The 18,348-nt window shown below is 42.3% G+C and overlaps 1 protein-coding gene across 2 annotated transcripts in view; it reads left to right on the top strand.

Moving 5' to 3' along the window:
• The window catches only part of SLC4A8 (solute carrier family 4 member 8), a 109,732-nt gene that overhangs the window by 45,830 nt on the left and 45,554 nt on the right, over positions 1–18,348 (top strand). For both annotated transcript variants that reach the window (XM_061614936.1, XM_061614937.1), the window contains exons 3-7: positions 5,297–5,428; positions 7,693–7,828; positions 11,611–11,771; positions 15,263–15,448; positions 16,321–16,397. In XM_061614936.1, coding sequence (XP_061470920.1) covers positions 5,297–5,428; positions 7,693–7,828; positions 11,611–11,771; positions 15,263–15,448; positions 16,321–16,397 — 692 coding nt within the window. The remainder of the gene's footprint in view (positions 1–5,296; positions 5,429–7,692; positions 7,829–11,610; positions 11,772–15,262; positions 15,449–16,320; positions 16,398–18,348) is intronic.

Genomic DNA, 18,348 nt, shown 5'->3' with positions numbered 1-18,348 from the left:
ACTCTTTGGGCCTGACTAGGGATGTGCTAGAATTAATATCAACATTTGCAAGGGAAACAAACCTGGATTGGTAAAAGCAGCAGCTAGCAGACAAAAAATGAACTCAGATCAATACTGTCCTATTAGGTCAACAGAATGCTTTCAAACTGGCACCAGCCAATGAATCCTATCCCTGTCCCTGGCTGCTGGCTTTGCCCTCTGCTTCAGTTTCTGGTTTGCTCCATGGGTCTAGTTACTGCTTGTTCACATGTTTCCGACCTCCAGCCTGCATCTCAGTCCTGATTCCTGCTTCTTCCATGGCTCAACTCCTGGCTCTTGGCTTCTGCCTAATCTTGGGCAGCTGCCTATTACCCACCCCTGAGATCTTCAGAACTAGAAACTTGACTTTCATATAAGAGTAAAACTGTTCTTCAGGAATCTAAATCTTGGGCTTGATATTGGATTGGGTGCAGAACGCCCAGGCACATGGATTCTAAAAAGGCAAAGAATCCTCCAAGGTAGGGCCATGGAGAATTCTGTAGTTAGAGTTCTCTGCTTTACCATCAGGCTGATGATTCCTAAATGGTGGGGAAAGACTGGGAGTGGGCCCATTAGTGGGAATGCTGGCGTTCTGTTGGTGTTCTTATCGCTCGTCCTTTGGGTGAAGCAGCTGCTGTTATGTCAGCACCTGGATGCACAGTCATATTTAAAATAGCTTGTGTTATGTGACAGTGTGAGTACCTCCCACTACAACTACCAAATATTTATCCAACAAATACAGCCTGCTGCTGCTTCTGCTTGCAAATATCCCTCTGAATAAAATTGTTCCTTGGCACAAACTGTGCTAAGGCTTCATGCAAATTTTTTGACATGCAAAGGAAATGCAGATGAGCAAAAGTCTGATAAGGGCTTCATCATGGTAAAAAACTAAAGCAAGATTCTACTTTTCTGTATATGGAACATAAGAAGAAATCTTTAAGTAAATTGTGCTTCATTATTGAGATTCTTTCCAGAGGGGAAAAGCTCCATTAGTGTGACACAATAATTTTTTTTTTAAATACCTTGAAGTGCCAACAAAAGGCTGAAGAACTTGCAATCATAAATGAAGCAAAGCAAAAGTTTTTGGAAATTGCAGAACACCCCTTCCCCTGAATGTTGACTTAAACAAAATATTTTCTCTTGCCTTCTGTATTCCTGTAAGGAAGAACTTGAACAGTGGCTCTCTAGGCAGGCATTCCAAAGGGCAAGAGCTATAACTAGGAATAGAGAAGAGAGCCAGAGTCCTCAAACCCTGGAATAAAGTTTTTTTCTAGGGAGGCACAGGAAATTGTTAGTGAAGGAATTTGATGTCTTAATTTCAACCTCAGTGTTGAGAGTCAAAATACCAAATCCTGAATATGCTGCATTTCAAATTCTGAGATTTATCTATTACATTTACATATATACTGAGATTGTATTTGGAACTTCAACATCTCACTCTGCACTTCTAAACAGATGGTAGAGGGTAAGCCTATTGAATAGTAGGACTGAGTAAACATATACAGGATTGCACTTTTAGTTGTTTATTGAAAATTTCTAACGTTCATGTCAGTTGCAAGCAGACCCTTGCTAATAGCACTAATCTTCGTAACAGGTTTTAGAAATGAGTGGGGAATATGGTGTGCTTCTGGTGTCTGTCAAACTCCCACACAAAGCAAGCAGGGTGTCAGTTCCTATAAATAATTCTCTTTTATACCAAAGGGAAGTGATCCTTAAGAGGAAGCCCATCTCAGTACAAAGGTGGGAAAAAATCTTTGTAGCCTCTTCTGCTGTATCTTATGCTTCATTCCTTTTATTCTCTCTTTGCATTCAGTCTGGCACAATGTGCTTAAATTAGTAATAAACTGCTCAGCAGCAAAATGTCTCAAATCTCTCACTTCTCAGTTTTATATAAATAAAGATCATGGTTTATCAGACCTAAAACTTGAACAGAAGGCACCTGTTTTCAATGCCGGGGCTTAGTCTTACTCTGCCAGTACATAATGTCAGCTGGCATGAGCATGGCTGCTGAGGAGCAAGTCGGCAACTGTGGTGCTGCAGTCAACTCTTGCTCTCCTGTGGGCAGTTAATGGCAACAGGTAGCTGAACACGGGCCTGCGGTGCAGCAATATTTAGGAACAGAGGATGCTGCCTTATTCTGAGTCAGGCCATTGATCCACCTAGCTCAGTATTGTCTACATTGACTGGTACCAGCTGTCTAGAGTTTCAGACAGGGAGCTTCTCCCAGCCCTACCTGGAGATACTGGGGACTGAACCTGGGAACTTCTGCATGCATGGCAGATGCTCCGCCACTGAACTATATGCCCTTTGCAAACAGCAGCCCATTGCCAATATTAAAGTGTTGATAGCAGGTTTCCAAATTGCTGAAATGAAAGGTCTCTATTCCCCCACCAGTTGTTTTGGTTAGAAGGCTGCAGATTTTCAGATTCAGCACTGGCAACATTCAGTTTTGGTTTCACAGGCCGAAGGCTAGACTTACTGCAATAAGGTCTACATGGGGTTTGAAGACTGCTCCAACAATGCAAATAATGCAAAACATAATCTCATCCTCCAGAAAAAGATGGGCCATCAGAAATGCATTAAAATGACATTCCAGTGTCTGCACTGGCTGCCTTCAGCCCCCTGCGCCATTCCAAGAGTGGCTCATCATGACCTATCATGCCTTAAATAGCTTGGACCTTGTATAGCCATCGCATAACCCAGTGGGCCATCCTCTAGCCTTATGCTTAGCTGTTCCAGGTGGACAAAACTCATTTGAAACACCCCTGGAGTAAGGGATTTTTCAGAAAGAAAGCAAAGATTTCTCCAATGGGGGTGGGTCTGCACTGCCATCAGTTCCCACTACTATACACAAAGGAGCCACTCTACTCAACTCTTCTACCTCCTTGGATTTTAATAGTGTTGCAAGGCACTGATAACATCTCCTGTTCCCTCTTTTACAGTGTTTGTTTCTCATTAGGATTTCTTCCAGGTTTCAATTTCCTAGCTATTTCCCCTGAGTCCTAAAGCCTGCTGTCTTTCTCCCTTGCACCTACGATCTATGTGTCCTCATACAGTTTTTCACCGTAGTACAAGAGCTTTTCCAGTGCCAATTGGATGGTCTTCTTTGCTATGAGATAGCAGCAGCACCTGTAGCAACAGATGCAGAGTATAAGAAAACTTCCGTCTCTCAGCTTGTCGGAGTAGATTTTATTTATTTTAATTTGTGAATTGCCCAGAGAACATAATTAATTATGTGTATAGAAATGCCTAAATAAATAAAATTATTTGTTTGTTTAATGTGTTTTAGGTTAAGTGATCTGGAACTATCAAACTCCTATGGCTTCATTGAGCCCTACGATGCCCAAATGCTGTCTCTTAGTAGTTTACACTAATCTGATACATAGTTTTTCTGTCTATGCATTTTCTGTACTTACACTGCTTTGCGAGGTCCTGTAGGTAGCAAATAAATACTTTCAAGCTCTCTCCTGGCTTTTTTCTGTCAGTGAATTCAAGAATGGCAGGCATAGGATTCCTAGGCAGTCTCCCATCCAGGTTCATTTTGTTTCCTTCTTGTTGTTGGGGACATAGGAGGGAAGTCTGGAAGAAGAGAAATGAGGGTGGGGGTGGAGGGGGATACTGCACAATTTAAGCTAGATTAAGACATGAAGGACAACATGCAGACCTAGGGGATCACTGCTATCTAAGGCATTCTTTCCCAACCAGTGTGCCTCCAGATGTTGTTGGACTACAACTCCCATCAGCCTCAGCCAGCATTGCCAATGGTCAGGAAAGATGGGAGTTGTGGTCCAACAACATCTGGAGGCACACTGGTAGGGAAAGGCTGATCTAAGGTGAGAAGGGGAAGTGGCTGAGGAACATTTCATCTCTGCTGCTTCAGGATAACTGGTTTGATCTTGTTCTGAAAGTGGCTTATGAGCTAAAGTAGGGATGGGGAACCTGTGTGGCCCTTCAGATGTCGCTGGACTCCAGCTCCCATCACCCCTGACCCTTGGCCACACTGGCTAGGGCTGATGGGAGTCGGAGTCCAACAACATCCGGAGGGCCACACAAGTTCCCCAATGCTGAGCTAGAGATGAAAGGGTGTAGGAGGCTAGTGTTGGAGTTTTCTCTGCCAACTCCTGCCCAGTATAAGAGTTATGAAACTGAGAATTTGGGGACTCTGCTATGAAGATTCCAAATGTTCTTATTGTAATGTGTTTTGTGTTTCATACCGCCTTGCTGTATTTTTTTTAAGTTAAAGTGTGGCCTATAAATAATGAAATAAAATAATATAATTAAAATAATATAATTAAATAATATAAATAAAATAAAATAATCTGGCACCAGTGAAGCTACCTGAATCATAATTAGAGAAATTTCTGAGCCAAACCAACCGTGAACTGACAATCATTCACATGTTTCCCCTCAGGAATAGCCAACAGGCAGCAGTCTGTGGTGAGCTAGGAGCTGTGAGACTAGCCAGCAGTCAGGACTAAAGAGTAAGCCACAGGGCAACCAAGAAGCATGGTAGAAATCTGGGCTGAAAAGCAAGTCAGAGAACAAAGCGGGTGGCAAAATCAAGGAGCAAGCCAGACGTAAGGGCCAAAAAATGACCACAAATACAGGAACACCTCAAGCAAGGTTCAACTGGAACAGGAAACCCTTTTGTGCTCCTTCCTGTCCAGGAAGATCTAATGGCTAGCTGGGGGGGGGATGGAGTTAGTCTACGGACTGTAGATACTTCTCTGAGATGGCACCTGTAGTTGAAAGGTTCATCGTATGGGTGAGCTGCACACAGATCCAGCATTTTCTGACACAACCCCACTCACATATAAAGTGCAGACAGCAAGGAGGGTGGAATTACTTCAAAGGGAGTAGGTAGGAGAGGGGCATTGACTCTTCCGCTCTCCCTCCTGAACCTTCCTTCCCCGCAGTCTGTTACTCTACCTGCTTGTCTTCATTCCTGTCTCTGGTTAATATAAGTGACCCAAGAACAGAGAAATGTGGTTGCTAAAACAGACTGAAGCACGTATGTAGGGAAGTCAGAGGACTCAGTACGCCCACCCCTACTTTATTTGTCAGCAGGGAGGACATGTGAAAAGTCTCTGCCACTGTGATGTCTAGTTTTTCCAGAACAATTCAGATTTGTAAGACTCTTGCTGTTAAGGCAGTCCTGGTGCTGAAGCATGGCTGGGTTTGGATTAGAAGGGTAGATCAGTAATTAACAGCCAATGATGAAATGCATTGCTGTGGTGCCAGCAATATAAAACATAAAAATCTCTTGCTTTGATTCCAGGGCACAGGACTCTATATGTTGGGGTACGGATGCCTTTGGTGAGGCAGAGCCACAGGCATCACAGGCATGGACAGAAGCACAGGAAACGAGACCGGGTGAGGGAAATTATTCCAGAAGACCAAGAGTCTCATGGTGAGTGGGCAATGCTGGGTTGCTGAGTGATGGTAACATGGTGGTAGGGCAACCAACTGCACAGGCCAGTGGTCTGTCTAGCTCTCCAGATCCTTAGGCACAGGCTTTCCTAACATTGCTACCTGAGATCGTTTGATAGCTTCATATGATAAAGCAGGTGCTTACATCTCCAAGTGTTTTGAGTTGGCAGTGGGGAGGTATGTGGAACCAGAATGGTGAGATAGTTAAGGGTGTTGTAGAGGCGTACAGTTGGAGAGGGACTTGTAGGGGTGGGCAGAAGAGAAGGTAGATCGGGATCTCCTGGTAGATCTCTGGGTGGTTTGAAGTAGATTAGTGAGGATTTCTGAATTCCAATTATGTAACAGTGGCAACAACAAACTGCACTACTGAAATGAAGAAAGCTGCAGTTGGGGAGGGTTACTGGGAGTTGATTTTTGTGTGGAAGAACTGTATTCAGTTCTGGTACTCAGAATGAATTCCTTGGTTAAGAATTTTTAAATTAAAGCTCTATATCTTTTGCACCTGGCTCCAACTGGTGGTTCTTAGGAGTCTAGTAAAAAAGACGGCAAACCCAAAATACGTCCCACAAACCTAAAATCCATCCGACTCTGGTCTAGCCAAATCACCTGTTCAACGCAGGAAATCCAGAACTAGATGGCTGTCCAGGCTCTGCTTGAAGACCTCCAGTGAGGGAGAGCCCACCACCCCTCTAGATAATTGGTTCCATTGTCAAGATGCTTTTACCATCAATAAGTTTCTCTTCATTTTTATCTTCCTGTAAATTAAGCCCGTTAGATCTAGCTCTGCTCTCTAGGACAGTGGAGAAAAAGTTGTTGTCTTCTTCTGTTTAACAGAATGTTTAATGTTTCAGGCATTTGAAAAATCCTATCATGTACCCCTCCCCCAAGTCTTCTCCAGGTCAAAAGTACCCAGTTCCTTCAACATTTCTTCATAGGACTTGTTTTCCATTCCCTCTGACATAGACTATTATTGTCCTCCTCTCAACCTTTTCTAATTTATCTATATATTTAAAAGCACAGCACCCAGATTTACAGTATTCCATTTCATGCTGAGTAGTGTGGAATAAAAAGGAACAATTACTTCCTGCGACTTGGAAACTATGGTTCTGTTAATGCATCCTAAATGGGCATTAGCCTTTTTTTTGCAGACACATCACACAGTTGAATCTTGTTCAGCTTGTGATCAACTGCAATCCCAAGAACCTTTTACCATGTATTATTGCCATGTGCTGTTTCTGGAGACTCGAAGGTGGCACAACAGTGAGCGATTTGTGGCTAAACCAGCAGTGCCTAACTGTGTGTGTGTGTGTGTGTGTGTGTGTATTAGGCACATGTGCTGGTCCTGCCCCTTTTTTAATAACAAGGAAGAGAATGGATTGATGTGGCAATCTGAGCGGGGTTTATACTCCATTACTCAGGATTTGAGCTGTTCAGCCATGAATGAGAAAAATGAGTTTCCTTCAGACCTTTCCCAGTACTATATTTGCATTGATCAGGTAATGACAAATTGGGATTATAGTGTAGAGAACAAATCTGGAGCCTTTGAGCTACATCCCTTCTCTAGGTTTGGACAACAAAATGTTACTGTGATTTCTCTCCAGAGATTCAACAGTGTAAGGGCTTCACCTTGCAATGAGCAGAGGCATCTTCTCTGGAGCCATATACATAGGAAATGTTAAGGTCAACCTCCTGTGTTAGGTGCTTCTACCCTAGGACCACCCTGAGGCAAGTTACTCTGGCCTTGTTTAGGGTAAAGCATACACGGTATCCTCAGATGAACTGAAGAGCATATGCATGTCAGGAGCACATTCAATGCAGCTGAGAAATTCAAGCCCTATGCTGATCCTGCCAGTCCAAACAACATAATGAGGAATGGAATGGATTAATACAAGTGGGGCATAGTCCAAATGAGGAATGGCTGCATAGAATCCTGCATTAATAATAAAAAATGTTGCTCTTTTTGTTGTGCACTTCTGGTTAGGAGGTATATGGCACAGCTAGCAATGTGGGAAGTTGCTGCCTTTGTACACATCTTCATTATCTGTGGTATTGCATGTTATCCTTTCCCATGTTGTGTTTTTATGATGAGGTGCTGCTCCTGCAAGTTACAAGTCCCATGTCTAGGAACATCACAGGACTTTTCTCTGTTGTTCTTTTTGCAGAACATTCCAAAATCAATTCAATATATTCTCGGTAGTTGTCTCCCTGTCCCTGATTGGTTGATTTAATGCTCCATTTTCTTAGATACCCCATCTCAGCGAGTTCAGTTTATTCTGGGCATGGAAGAGGATGAGGAGCATGTCCCCCACGACTTGTTCACAGAGATGGATGAAATCTGTGTGAAAGACAGTGAAGATTCAGAGTGGAAGGAAACCGCAAGGTAAAAACAAAGGGCAGCAACTGTATGCCAGCTTCCTGTGCAGTCGATTTAGCTCCTTAGGGCTGAACCAGAAGCATTCTTGAAGAATCGAGTAACCGTTTCCCTGCCATAAGAGCAGAAAGTCAACTGGGCAGGCTGAATGTTGATATTGGACAGATTGCCTTCTGTAGCATGGGTTGCCAGGGATGTGCAAATGAATTGTCAGCACAGTAACATTTCTGTGCACATTTGCTGTAAGGCTAAGAAGAAGGATGGATAGTAGCACCTAGTTCTACTCTGGACAGAGTTTGGCAGTTCAGGGTTTTGCATCTGGAACTCCACCATACTTTCTGCCCCAGTTACAGAATCAGTTCCAGATGTTCCAGTTCTAATGGCATTTGATGGGTACTGTTGACTCCAGAGTAGGGACGGAACAGAAATCCAATTCAGTTCACATTTAAAGCTGAATTTATCAAATTTTCACTTCCCCAAACAATATGAGAACCAAAACACAGCCATCCTTCAAAATTTGTACTTATCTGAATTTTGTGATGCAGTTCTCCAACCAACCAACGCTTTCAAAAATGCATGTATTAGTGGAAAATGTGTATAAAATTAACTTATTAGTGAAAATAACATTTAAAATGCCTTATATTAGGAGAAGTTGTTTGCAAAAATGTATATCAGTCAAAACAGCAGACAAAAATATGTTTATTAGGATAAAATTATGCACTAAAATGCTGCAGAATTTGCATGACGATTAAATAAATGCAAATTGCTGCAAAAACTTGGGGAACTGAATTTAAGATTAGAAAAATTAGTAACTGAAAAAGCCCAAATTGACAGATTCTTCCATACGTACTTCAGAGGTTTTCCTAATGCTATGTATAGGCAACTCTGAACATGCATAGAAGCTTCTTATGTTAGCACAAGATGATAATGTCATCACATAACGCCAACTCAGGAGGCTTCTGCTCACTGGCAGCTGAACCTACAACGTTGGGGAAGGCTTCCAGGCTTGCAGTAAGATCTTCTGGCTTCCAGTAAATCCAATTTCCAGACTGGTTTGTTTCTGCTGAGTATAGAACTGCTGCCAAATTTCATTTTAAGAAGCATCTCAAGTTCAGAAGTGCATTGAAGGCACTTTCAAATCCATTCAAAATGTATGTGTAAATATATCCTAAGTAGGAAATACCTATTTGCCAAACTAACACAAACCAAACCAAAGCACATTTGTTGCCTTGCCTGATGGTGACACCTACTGGCAGAAGAGATGTTGTTGCTGACTACTAATGCTTCTAAGCACAGCCTTGGTAGCTCTTACTACCACTGTAGCTGTTGCTTTTCAAAATAAACAGACAAAGATGAAGAGGACTGCAACAAAGCTAGTGAATGGTAACTTCTCCTACATCTGTTTGTGAAAAACAGGGAGAATTCAGTCTAGTAACCTGCTCAGACTGTGGTTTCATAAACCTTGGTTTCTCTGATCCTCTGCAAAGCAAGAAACATGATGGTTTGAGTCTCTTGAAGTGGCAAAATGTAAAACTGGCAGTGCTGTGTGAAAAGGATCTTGAAGAATCAAAGAGCTTGGAAAAAACAAAAAAACTCTGATTGCCTCATTTAGCATAGTGGGGAGGAGAGCCTGGCTGGGAGTCCAGAGTTTGTGAGTTCAAATCCCCGCTCATGTCTCCTGGGTGTAAAGGGCCAGCTAAAGATCACCCCCACAGTGAGTGGCTCAGGGGTTACGTGCCCTGCCACCTGTGCAGCCGCGGGCAAGCTGCATAGTCCCAAGGAGCTCAGTTGCCCCCCAGCTGAAAGTTGCAGACAAGGAGGGGGCTGGCTTGTGCAGCTGTGGCAAGCTGAGCAGGCCCTAGCCAGCTGGGGAGGACTAGCCTGAGAGGGAGGCAATGGTAAACCCCTTCTGAATACTGCTTACCATGAAAACCCTATTCATAGGGTAGCCATAAGTTGGGATTGACTTGAAGGCAGTCCATATTCCATTGATATTTGCCTCATTTCAACATAGTCAAAGAGAGATCTAGGGAAAGCTTCTCATCAGCTGTTTGTATCTTCTTTGGAAGATACCCATTCTGCTTTGGGAATACCTGCCTTTGGGGAAGGGCAATATCCTAGAGGCAGAGCACATGCTTTGCATGCAAAAGCTCCCAGGTTCAATACTTACAATTTCTAGTTAAAGGTTGTGACTTTGACTGCTAAATATTCTGGAATGATGCTGCCAGTGAGAGTAGATAATACTGGCCTAAATGGCCATATAATCTGACTCTATATAAAGCAGCTTCTTAGAGAGTTAATCCACGTGATACATTTAAAGCACATCCAACATGTATTTAAAGCTCATGCCTTTCCCCAAAGTTCATGGGAACTGTGGTTTGTTAAAGTTGTTGGGAATTTGTAAATCCTGGATTTTTGGGGGAAAGTATCATGATTTAAATGTGTGTTGGATATGCTTTAAATGTATGGTGTGGATCTACCCATAGTGTCAAGCAGGGATCATGCTGCTTTGCATATAGGCACATATCTCCAGAAGGTACCCCGGCTGCCAAAAGTAACAGCAGGATGCCTTTTCCCTCATGCATTAGTTCTTCACCCTGCTCTACTCCAAATCTAGGATTTATTATTCCTGACCTTTCTGCTGGTTAATACATAAAGAAATAGTTCCAGCTCAATTTAACTTTTTGCTCAGGCACGAGATTGTATTATGCAAGGTCCTTCAGCTCTTCCAGTGTTTCACCTTCCTGAATCTAGTGCATGGATTCTGCCCTGAGCATTTGACCCTGGCCTGGCAGCTCATGGTTTATTGCTCCAGAAGTACACACTCCTACTGGGTATCTCTTGCTTTGCACTCTCACCTATCATTGACAGGCAGGATGTTGCCCCCTTAATACATTATCCTGCAGAAGCTGTCCCTGCTACTTTATCCTTCAGGATTCAAACATCACCATAAGCTTCAGCTTGTCATAGCTTGTCATAGCTTTCAATTTAGCAGTACTCATTTGTCACTCAGAAAGCAAATATTTATCAAGTAATGGAGGCTGCACACAAGTACCAAGGTAGAGCAGTTTTTCCTCCTGATTCAGTTTACATATGTTCCAGGGATACCATGTAAGATTTAGAAAAGAATAGAAAAGAAAAAGCTATGGATTTAAGATGATTTTTGTTGTGATTGTTTTTTTTAAAAAACCTTTTAAGTATAGTAATGTTATCAAATGAGGTCAAGCAGTCACCTTTTTAAAAAGTAAAAGCAAAAAGAGATGTGAATTTGGCATGAATAGCCAGCACATAGCTCCATTTGATTGGAAACACTGTAAGCTTTATACTAATTATTGCTCAACATTTAGAACCAGGGGGTTGGCCAGAGATTTCGTTGCTCCTGAGGAACAATCACATGCAATTCTGTCCTGCCTAAATGGCACCACTGTTCACTTACACTAATGCATAAAATGTCCCCCAGTCTCTCTGGGTTTTAGTCCTCAGTTTTCAAATAAGTGAAGTGTTTGGAATCGCCAATATAGTAGGGCTATTGCAAGCATGCACAGATGCATTCTGATCCCAGGGTATGGCCTGAAGACCTTGCTGAAGAGATAAGCAGGTCTTAGTCTAGTCAGTACCTGCTTGGGAACCACATGTAGTCCATCTTGGGAGAAAGGGGGCTGGAGGTGGGATGTAAATGTAAGAAAATGAAATAAATAGGCATATTGATATTCAGCATCATATTCTGGGTCATTCTGCTAAAGCTTTTTACTGCTATTGATTCGGGTTATGTTGGTGTGCATCACTTGCAGGTGGGTGAAGTTTGAAGAAGATGTGGAAGATGGAGGAGAGCGTTGGAGTAAACCCTACGTTGCCACCCTCTCATTGCACAGTCTCTTTGAGTTGAGGAGTTGCATCATCAATGGGATTGTCCTTCTGGATATGAGTGCAAATACCACAGAAGATATTGCAGGTGCCAGTTTATGATAATTAAAAAGAAAAAGGAAAGGAAAGCACCAGAGTCAGCTTAAGACATTTCGGAGCCTGAGTCAGAAATTCCAAATGGTATCTTTCTGTTTTGCATGCAGCAAATCCCAGCTTCAGTTCCCAGTACCTTTCCCTAGGTTAAGGGTGGAGATTAGAAGGACTTTTGCCAGGGACCCTGGAGAGCTCCCTCCAGTTGATGGTACTGGTCTATATGGGCCATTGGTCTGGTCTGGTGAAACACAACTTCATATTAGGGTAGGGCTACATTTCATCCCCATTTTGGCTTCCAGAAATGGGAGCATAATTTGGGGGATGGGGTGATGAAACTGTACGAATGGTTTCCAGGGGTGGGGGTTTGATGTGGCAGCTTCCTCATTTCTCTCTCTATTTTTTACTTTTTATATATATAAAAAAGCCACACACATCAATAGTGATGGCCAAAGCAGAGATCAGGCTACCACCATGTTTCCCCATCAAAAGCCCTGGACTGATGCTTGCAGTGTGGGTTTTGTTCTGGCTGGAGCTCTGCTGTGGCTGCTGCTGTCAGCACACGTAGCATTTTTGCAACATTTATGAATTGGTAAAAAAGAAAGAACTGGTTGCCATCATGGCAAGTGCTCCACCCACCTGAAACCATTCAGATTGTTGGGTTCCCCAGCTCCGAAATTGCTAAAATGACCCCAAACAGGGATGGTAAAGGGGGAGGGGATTTTGGCTTAGCTCTAGTCCATTACTTGTGGACCTGATTAGAGCTGTCAGACTGGCTTGCAACCTCAAGATTTCCTCCGAAGTATTTATCATGGTTCATCATGATTTTGTCATGTATGTTATGTCGAGTGTGTTTTCCAGCAAATATATTGCTAAAAATATGTTGTTTTTTTAAATTCAAATGTTTTGCAAGCTTTAATGACAATAACTTGTTTTTAATACCATCAAAGCTGGACTCATACCATTGGCAGCCTTGTGGGATTTGACCAATCAGGGGTTCATTAAGAAATGTGGAACCAAAGCCCCAATTTGGTATGGGAAATGCTACTTTTGTTGTAACAAAAGATAGTCGTAACAAGATAGTCAGCCTCTATCCACTTGTGAATAGTGAACATGCTATCCTGAGTTGTTAAAATCTGCATCATGGCTGCTTGATCAAACAGAAAGTCATTAGGATATCTTTGTTTAATTATTTTTAATTGATATCTCACACATTGGCAGCTAAAGCACACTGTAGGCCATACATTAAAGGTGGTTCTTCTAATGCTTCTGGAAATTCAGGGTGGATAGGAGAAGTAATGTTGGAGTTAGACTTACCTGATGACTGAATGGTAAAGATGGGTGCCAGTCCTCACAGTTTGGAGCTCTCTCATAGCAAGTCCTTAAGCACCTACAACATGATTACTACCATCAATATGCTCTACTTACAATTTGTTCTTGTAGCTCAATGGTAAATCACTGTCCTATGGGTATAATGGGCACGCTCCCTGTCATCTCCATGTAGGACAGTTGTAAGAAACATGTGTCCTCATGATGTAGTTGGACTCCAGCTATCATCATTCCTGACCACTATCAATGCTGCTGAGGCTGATTGAGAGTTGGAATCCAGCAACATCTACAGGACCACAGGATGCTTACCTCTTGATGTAGGTAATCTTGTATGTCAGGGCTAAGAAAGATTTCTGTCTAGGACTGCAGAGAGCTACTGTCATTCAGGATTGATAGATAGTACTTGGCTAAATGGAGCAGTCATTTAAGGAATGTAAGGCAGCTCATTATATGCTTCAGGCATATGACTAAGACTTTTGTTGTTCCAACAGGCATTTTAAAGTAGTGTTCGGTTTTATGATGGTTTTATTTTTTTATATTTTATTGTATGCATGGCTTGTTTTTATATGCACGGCGTAGAAATGCAAATGATTAAATGGTACATAAATGTTTTAAATAAATAAAATAGTAAAAATAAAATAAATAAATTTTCTTTTTACACTTAAAAATCTCATGAAATTGTCAGGCCATCACTGAAATATTCTTTGGAAGCCCATGCCTTTCTAACTTAATCCATATCATTTCTATAGCCAATGTTCCACCTCGTTCTCTACCCATCCTCACATACACACTACCATCCCCTCATTTCTCACACAATATCCTTTAGTCTTCCATTGACTCCATTTTGTCATTCCTCTGATTGAATTTTTCTTTTCATGCTGGCTCTAGATCACCAATAGTTATTTCCCTTTCTTACTTTAGATGAATTTTAAAAAAATCCTGGAGGGAGTATCTGCTGTTGGCTGCTAGTCATGATAGCTAAATAGAATCTCCATGTTCAGAGGCAGACTACCTCTGAATACCAGATGCTGAAGACAGAGAAGAGGGGTGGGCCATTACTATCATGCTATGCTCTGAGTTTCCCGGAAGCATCTTACTCTACGATGAGACACTCAATGGATTTTGGGATGATCTTCTCTCCCTCCCCCACAATTCCTTCACTGCTGAGGGCCAGACTAGATGTAATGTTAGATGCACCTTAGCATTTAAAGTGCACATTTTAAAAAATGCAGATAGCAGCTTGTGTGTGTGTGTGGTCTAGGGATGGAATCAGCTAGCTGATGATGCTTTGGAAGCATTCCTTCAGCCTAACAGGCAGTATCAATTGGAGTTTGTTCTTTGTCCACTATCAGCTGCTTTTGCTGGTCCAATTTTTCCCCTCTCCAAAAATATTGATATCAATATCGATATTTTCAAAACATTGATATTTTGAAAGGAAATACCAATAAATTAAAGAAAATGAAAGGAAAGTAGTTTTCCTGTTTCCTCCTCCTCTTTTGTGACTAAAGCTGATCAGTTTTCACATTAGCAAGCAAGCAGAGAGTGGCTGTTTTCCTTTTGGAAAGGAAAAGAGGAAAGTAGCTTTCAGTGCCCCCCCCACCTTCTCCTGGGGTCAAAATGGGTGAGACTTGGCTTTTTTCCTCCCGCTTGAAGTTTGGATTATTAGAGTGGTGATGGTGTGGCAGAGAAAATGAGAGTGCTGTACTGTGCTGCGAGTAAAAACAGTAAAAGAACAATATGTTCGAAGGAATATCCGAAGGGAAAAAATAGTGTCAGGGGAAAGCCACTGAAGTTCAGAGCAAACATGATCTCTTCGCAAAGATGAAGAATATGCAGACCATTGAAAAAAACAGTGCTAAATCTGAATTCAGCTGAATTCTTGCCTGATAATTATCAGGATCTCAGCAGGTAGGGAGGTGGAGTTTAAGCCTTTTCTCCTTTGTTGCATTCCTGACCCCCAAAAAAGTTCCTCCAAAGCTGCTGCTTGTATTGGGAGGAAAACTCTCATTGGTGCAAATGGCATAATGGTTACTTAGCACATAATAGTGAATCCACCCTAAGGCACTAAAAGTAGCCAGTTTTTGAAATGAACAAAACTCCAGCCAGGGATGATGTCTTATCTGCACTGCTCTTGAGTGACTTGGCAGTTTTCCCTTTCAGACATGGTTCTGGATAAGCATGAACCTTCTGGGGACCTTGATGAAATCACCCGTAAAAAAGTCTGGGAAACCCTCCTGAAGAAGCATCATCATCAGAACGAAAAGAAAAAAACCCTCCTCCCGATTGTCCGCTCTTTTGCTGATGTTGGCCAGAAAAAATCTGACGCTCACTCAATAGATAAAACAGGTGAGAATCCCTGGGGATGAGGGGTGTCTCCACTCTGGTCCAATTGACACACTGGCCTGTGAATCACCTACTAGGGCTATGCACTGGCTTCATACAATCCTGGATCCTGAAACAAATTGGGCCAGTTTGGGTCGATTCAGGATTTGCCTGGAGCAGGTTGAGGCAGCCCCAGATTGCCCTGGGTTGGGTCCACACTGAGTAATGTGGGGCAGTCAATTGGGGAAGGTCAGGTGACTGCATGTTTAATCAGGGTTTTAAACCCTGGTTAAACATGTGGTTGGCAGTGAACAGTGGGGGAGTGCATAAGGAGATGCAGACGGAGACTCTTGACTGATACAAATTAAAAATATACTGAAATATATTAAAAGCAGCATACCCAGCCAAAGAATATCACATCAAATTTGAAATAAAGGACTGAGAAAATAATAAAGTCTTTGATGCCAAAATGACATTAGGGTAGACACCATGTGCACATATTTGGGAAAAACATTCTATAATCTTAGAGCCACCACTGAGAAATCTTTGTGAGTTTCTTCAAGTTTAAAGGCAAATACTGCTATTTTTAGTGAAGTACTGTTCCTTTTCCTTCCTAATCTTTCAGTGAGACTAGCACAGGCACTGGCGCACATTAGGGGCTTGTGAAACTGGAGTAACAGCTCCCCTTTCTCATGCACCTTCATTCTCATGAAGAAAAAACATCCATCTGCATGTGGATGAAAGCAAATGTTCCATGTAATTTGTGCTAGGAAAGGGATGTGTATGTGTACATATATTTTTGCATATAAACATGCACTTGGCGAAAATGGATCCATAGTCAATGATATGCTAAAACTATTAATTTCATCTATAATTCTTTGTTGTATTCTTCCTAGGAATGCAAAGTCCTCCAAGCTCCTTAGAAGTGAAAAATGGATTAAACCATGATACTACCCCAACAGACCTAACCAAGGTGAGATCTTATTTATTGATTCATTCACCTTACACACTGCTGTTTGACCTTTTTACCAAAGCTCTTAATATATATAGATATCCCAATATAAAATCCACTTCAAAATTTAAAAAATAGAATTGTACTGTTTGGATTGCCACACAATCATTTTGTGAATTTTGGATTTTTAAAAAAAAGAGCTGTAGGAGTATGTATGTGTGAGAGTGGAACTGTAGAAGTGAATTGCTACAGGGGAGCAGGTAGACATTGTCAAATCTCACTTCCTCAATCATTAGCCCACACAATCCCAGCCCACAGAGTGCCCTAAACAGAGAGGCTCCTGTTCTGCCCGCTGCCTGGCAGAAGTCTGTAAGGATTCAGACAAGGCAATGAACACACTGGAAAGTTTCCTCTATAACTTATTTTATTAGAGGATATAGCCATACAGCACCAGAGGAGAGAAAATAGATAGACAGACTTGCATCCCTTGTGTTCCTGAGGAATCCCTGTATCAGCACAGACATCATTTCAGCATGCCAGCACCACATCATAATCTTGGCCCACAGAGATGTTCGCCATCAAAGGGGTCTGTAGGGTTTATATACATTCCCACCACCATTTACCACAATGCAAGTTGCCTATTAATCATACATGGCACTGGTTAGCTCACTTCTCTTGGCTCAAGACCCCGACTAAATTCAAACACAGTTGGGCTGGCGTGCAGCAAGGACTTAGGCATAAGGAAGGCTTATTGTATGCATCAGTTCCTGATCTCCTCACCGCATGATCCCAGTGCACCTCCTTCCGCCTCTCCTCCGTGAATGGCTTTGGCTATTTTGATAAACTGCAGAATTGATTGGTATCTTTAAGCTCCTTTCCCCTTTGCTTAAGCTCCTTCTGTTTCCGGCTTCCTGATTTGTATTTACAGGCAGAAATAGCAGTGTGGCGTGTAGATATGTTAATTATATGTGAGTGAAAAGTGCCCTTTAGACCAGGGTGGCTGCATAACCACCTTCTGACACCTTGGGGGGCTGCATGCCATTGGTGGGCATGGGCATCCCGCAGCTGGCATGCTCATACCGCACACAGCTCACATACACAAGGCAGCACACACACACACATCACATGTACAGCAGAACAGGCACTCACATCACATACGCAGCAGAGTATACACATACACCACATCACATACACACAGCCACATCTACCACATTCACACTAGAATACACACACTTCACTTACACATCAGTGTATGTGCATGCATGCACGTGCATACACACACAAACAGTGCAGATGCTGCATCTCCTCAGATCAATAATCTGGACAGCAGAGGGAGGGAGCAAACTCAATTCCAATCATGGTGCTTTGCTGAAATCTCTCCTCCCACCTCAGCACCACGATTGGGATACAGATCTCTCCCTCACCTTGCTTCCAAGATGATTGATCCAGTCAGTGGAATGAGGGAGTGATCTTAATCCTGATTGTGGTGCTGGGCTGGATACAGAGTCTCAAATCTCTCTGCCCACCCCAGCACCACTATTGGGATGAAAATCCTCTGGTGCTTGGCATTCCCACCCCCAGTGGTGGCACCAAATTGGGTGGAAGGACTGGTGGGACATGGATAAAGGCTCGGCTGGTTGAATGAGGCTTGTGGGCCACCAATTTGCCACCTCTGTTCTACATGTTCCTTAGGAAGTAAGTCCTACTGTGTTCAAATGGGCTTACTCCTTGATAAGTGTATTTAGAATAGAGTTTTAGCCATTTTTTAAAAAAAGTTTGTTTTGATCTCAAAAGTCCACAGCCAAACTGGCCAAGCAGATCTCTGCTCTGTTGTAGCTGAAATATTTATTATGGAGCATTTTTAAATGAATACGTCTAATGTAAAGTACTGATGTCTTCTCTGTGCACCATCCCCCTGCAGAAAAAGAAGAAAAAAGTGAAAATTTCTGAAAAAGAGTTCCCAAAACATATA

Source organism: Rhineura floridana, chromosome 3, assembly GCF_030035675.1.
Source record: "Rhineura floridana isolate rRhiFlo1 chromosome 3, rRhiFlo1.hap2, whole genome shotgun sequence".
NCBI classification, from domain to species: Eukaryota; Metazoa; Chordata; class Lepidosauria; order Squamata; family Rhineuridae; genus Rhineura; species Rhineura floridana.
The sequence above is the reverse complement of the archived record's forward strand: the minus strand, read 5'-3'. Positions and strand labels throughout refer to the sequence as shown.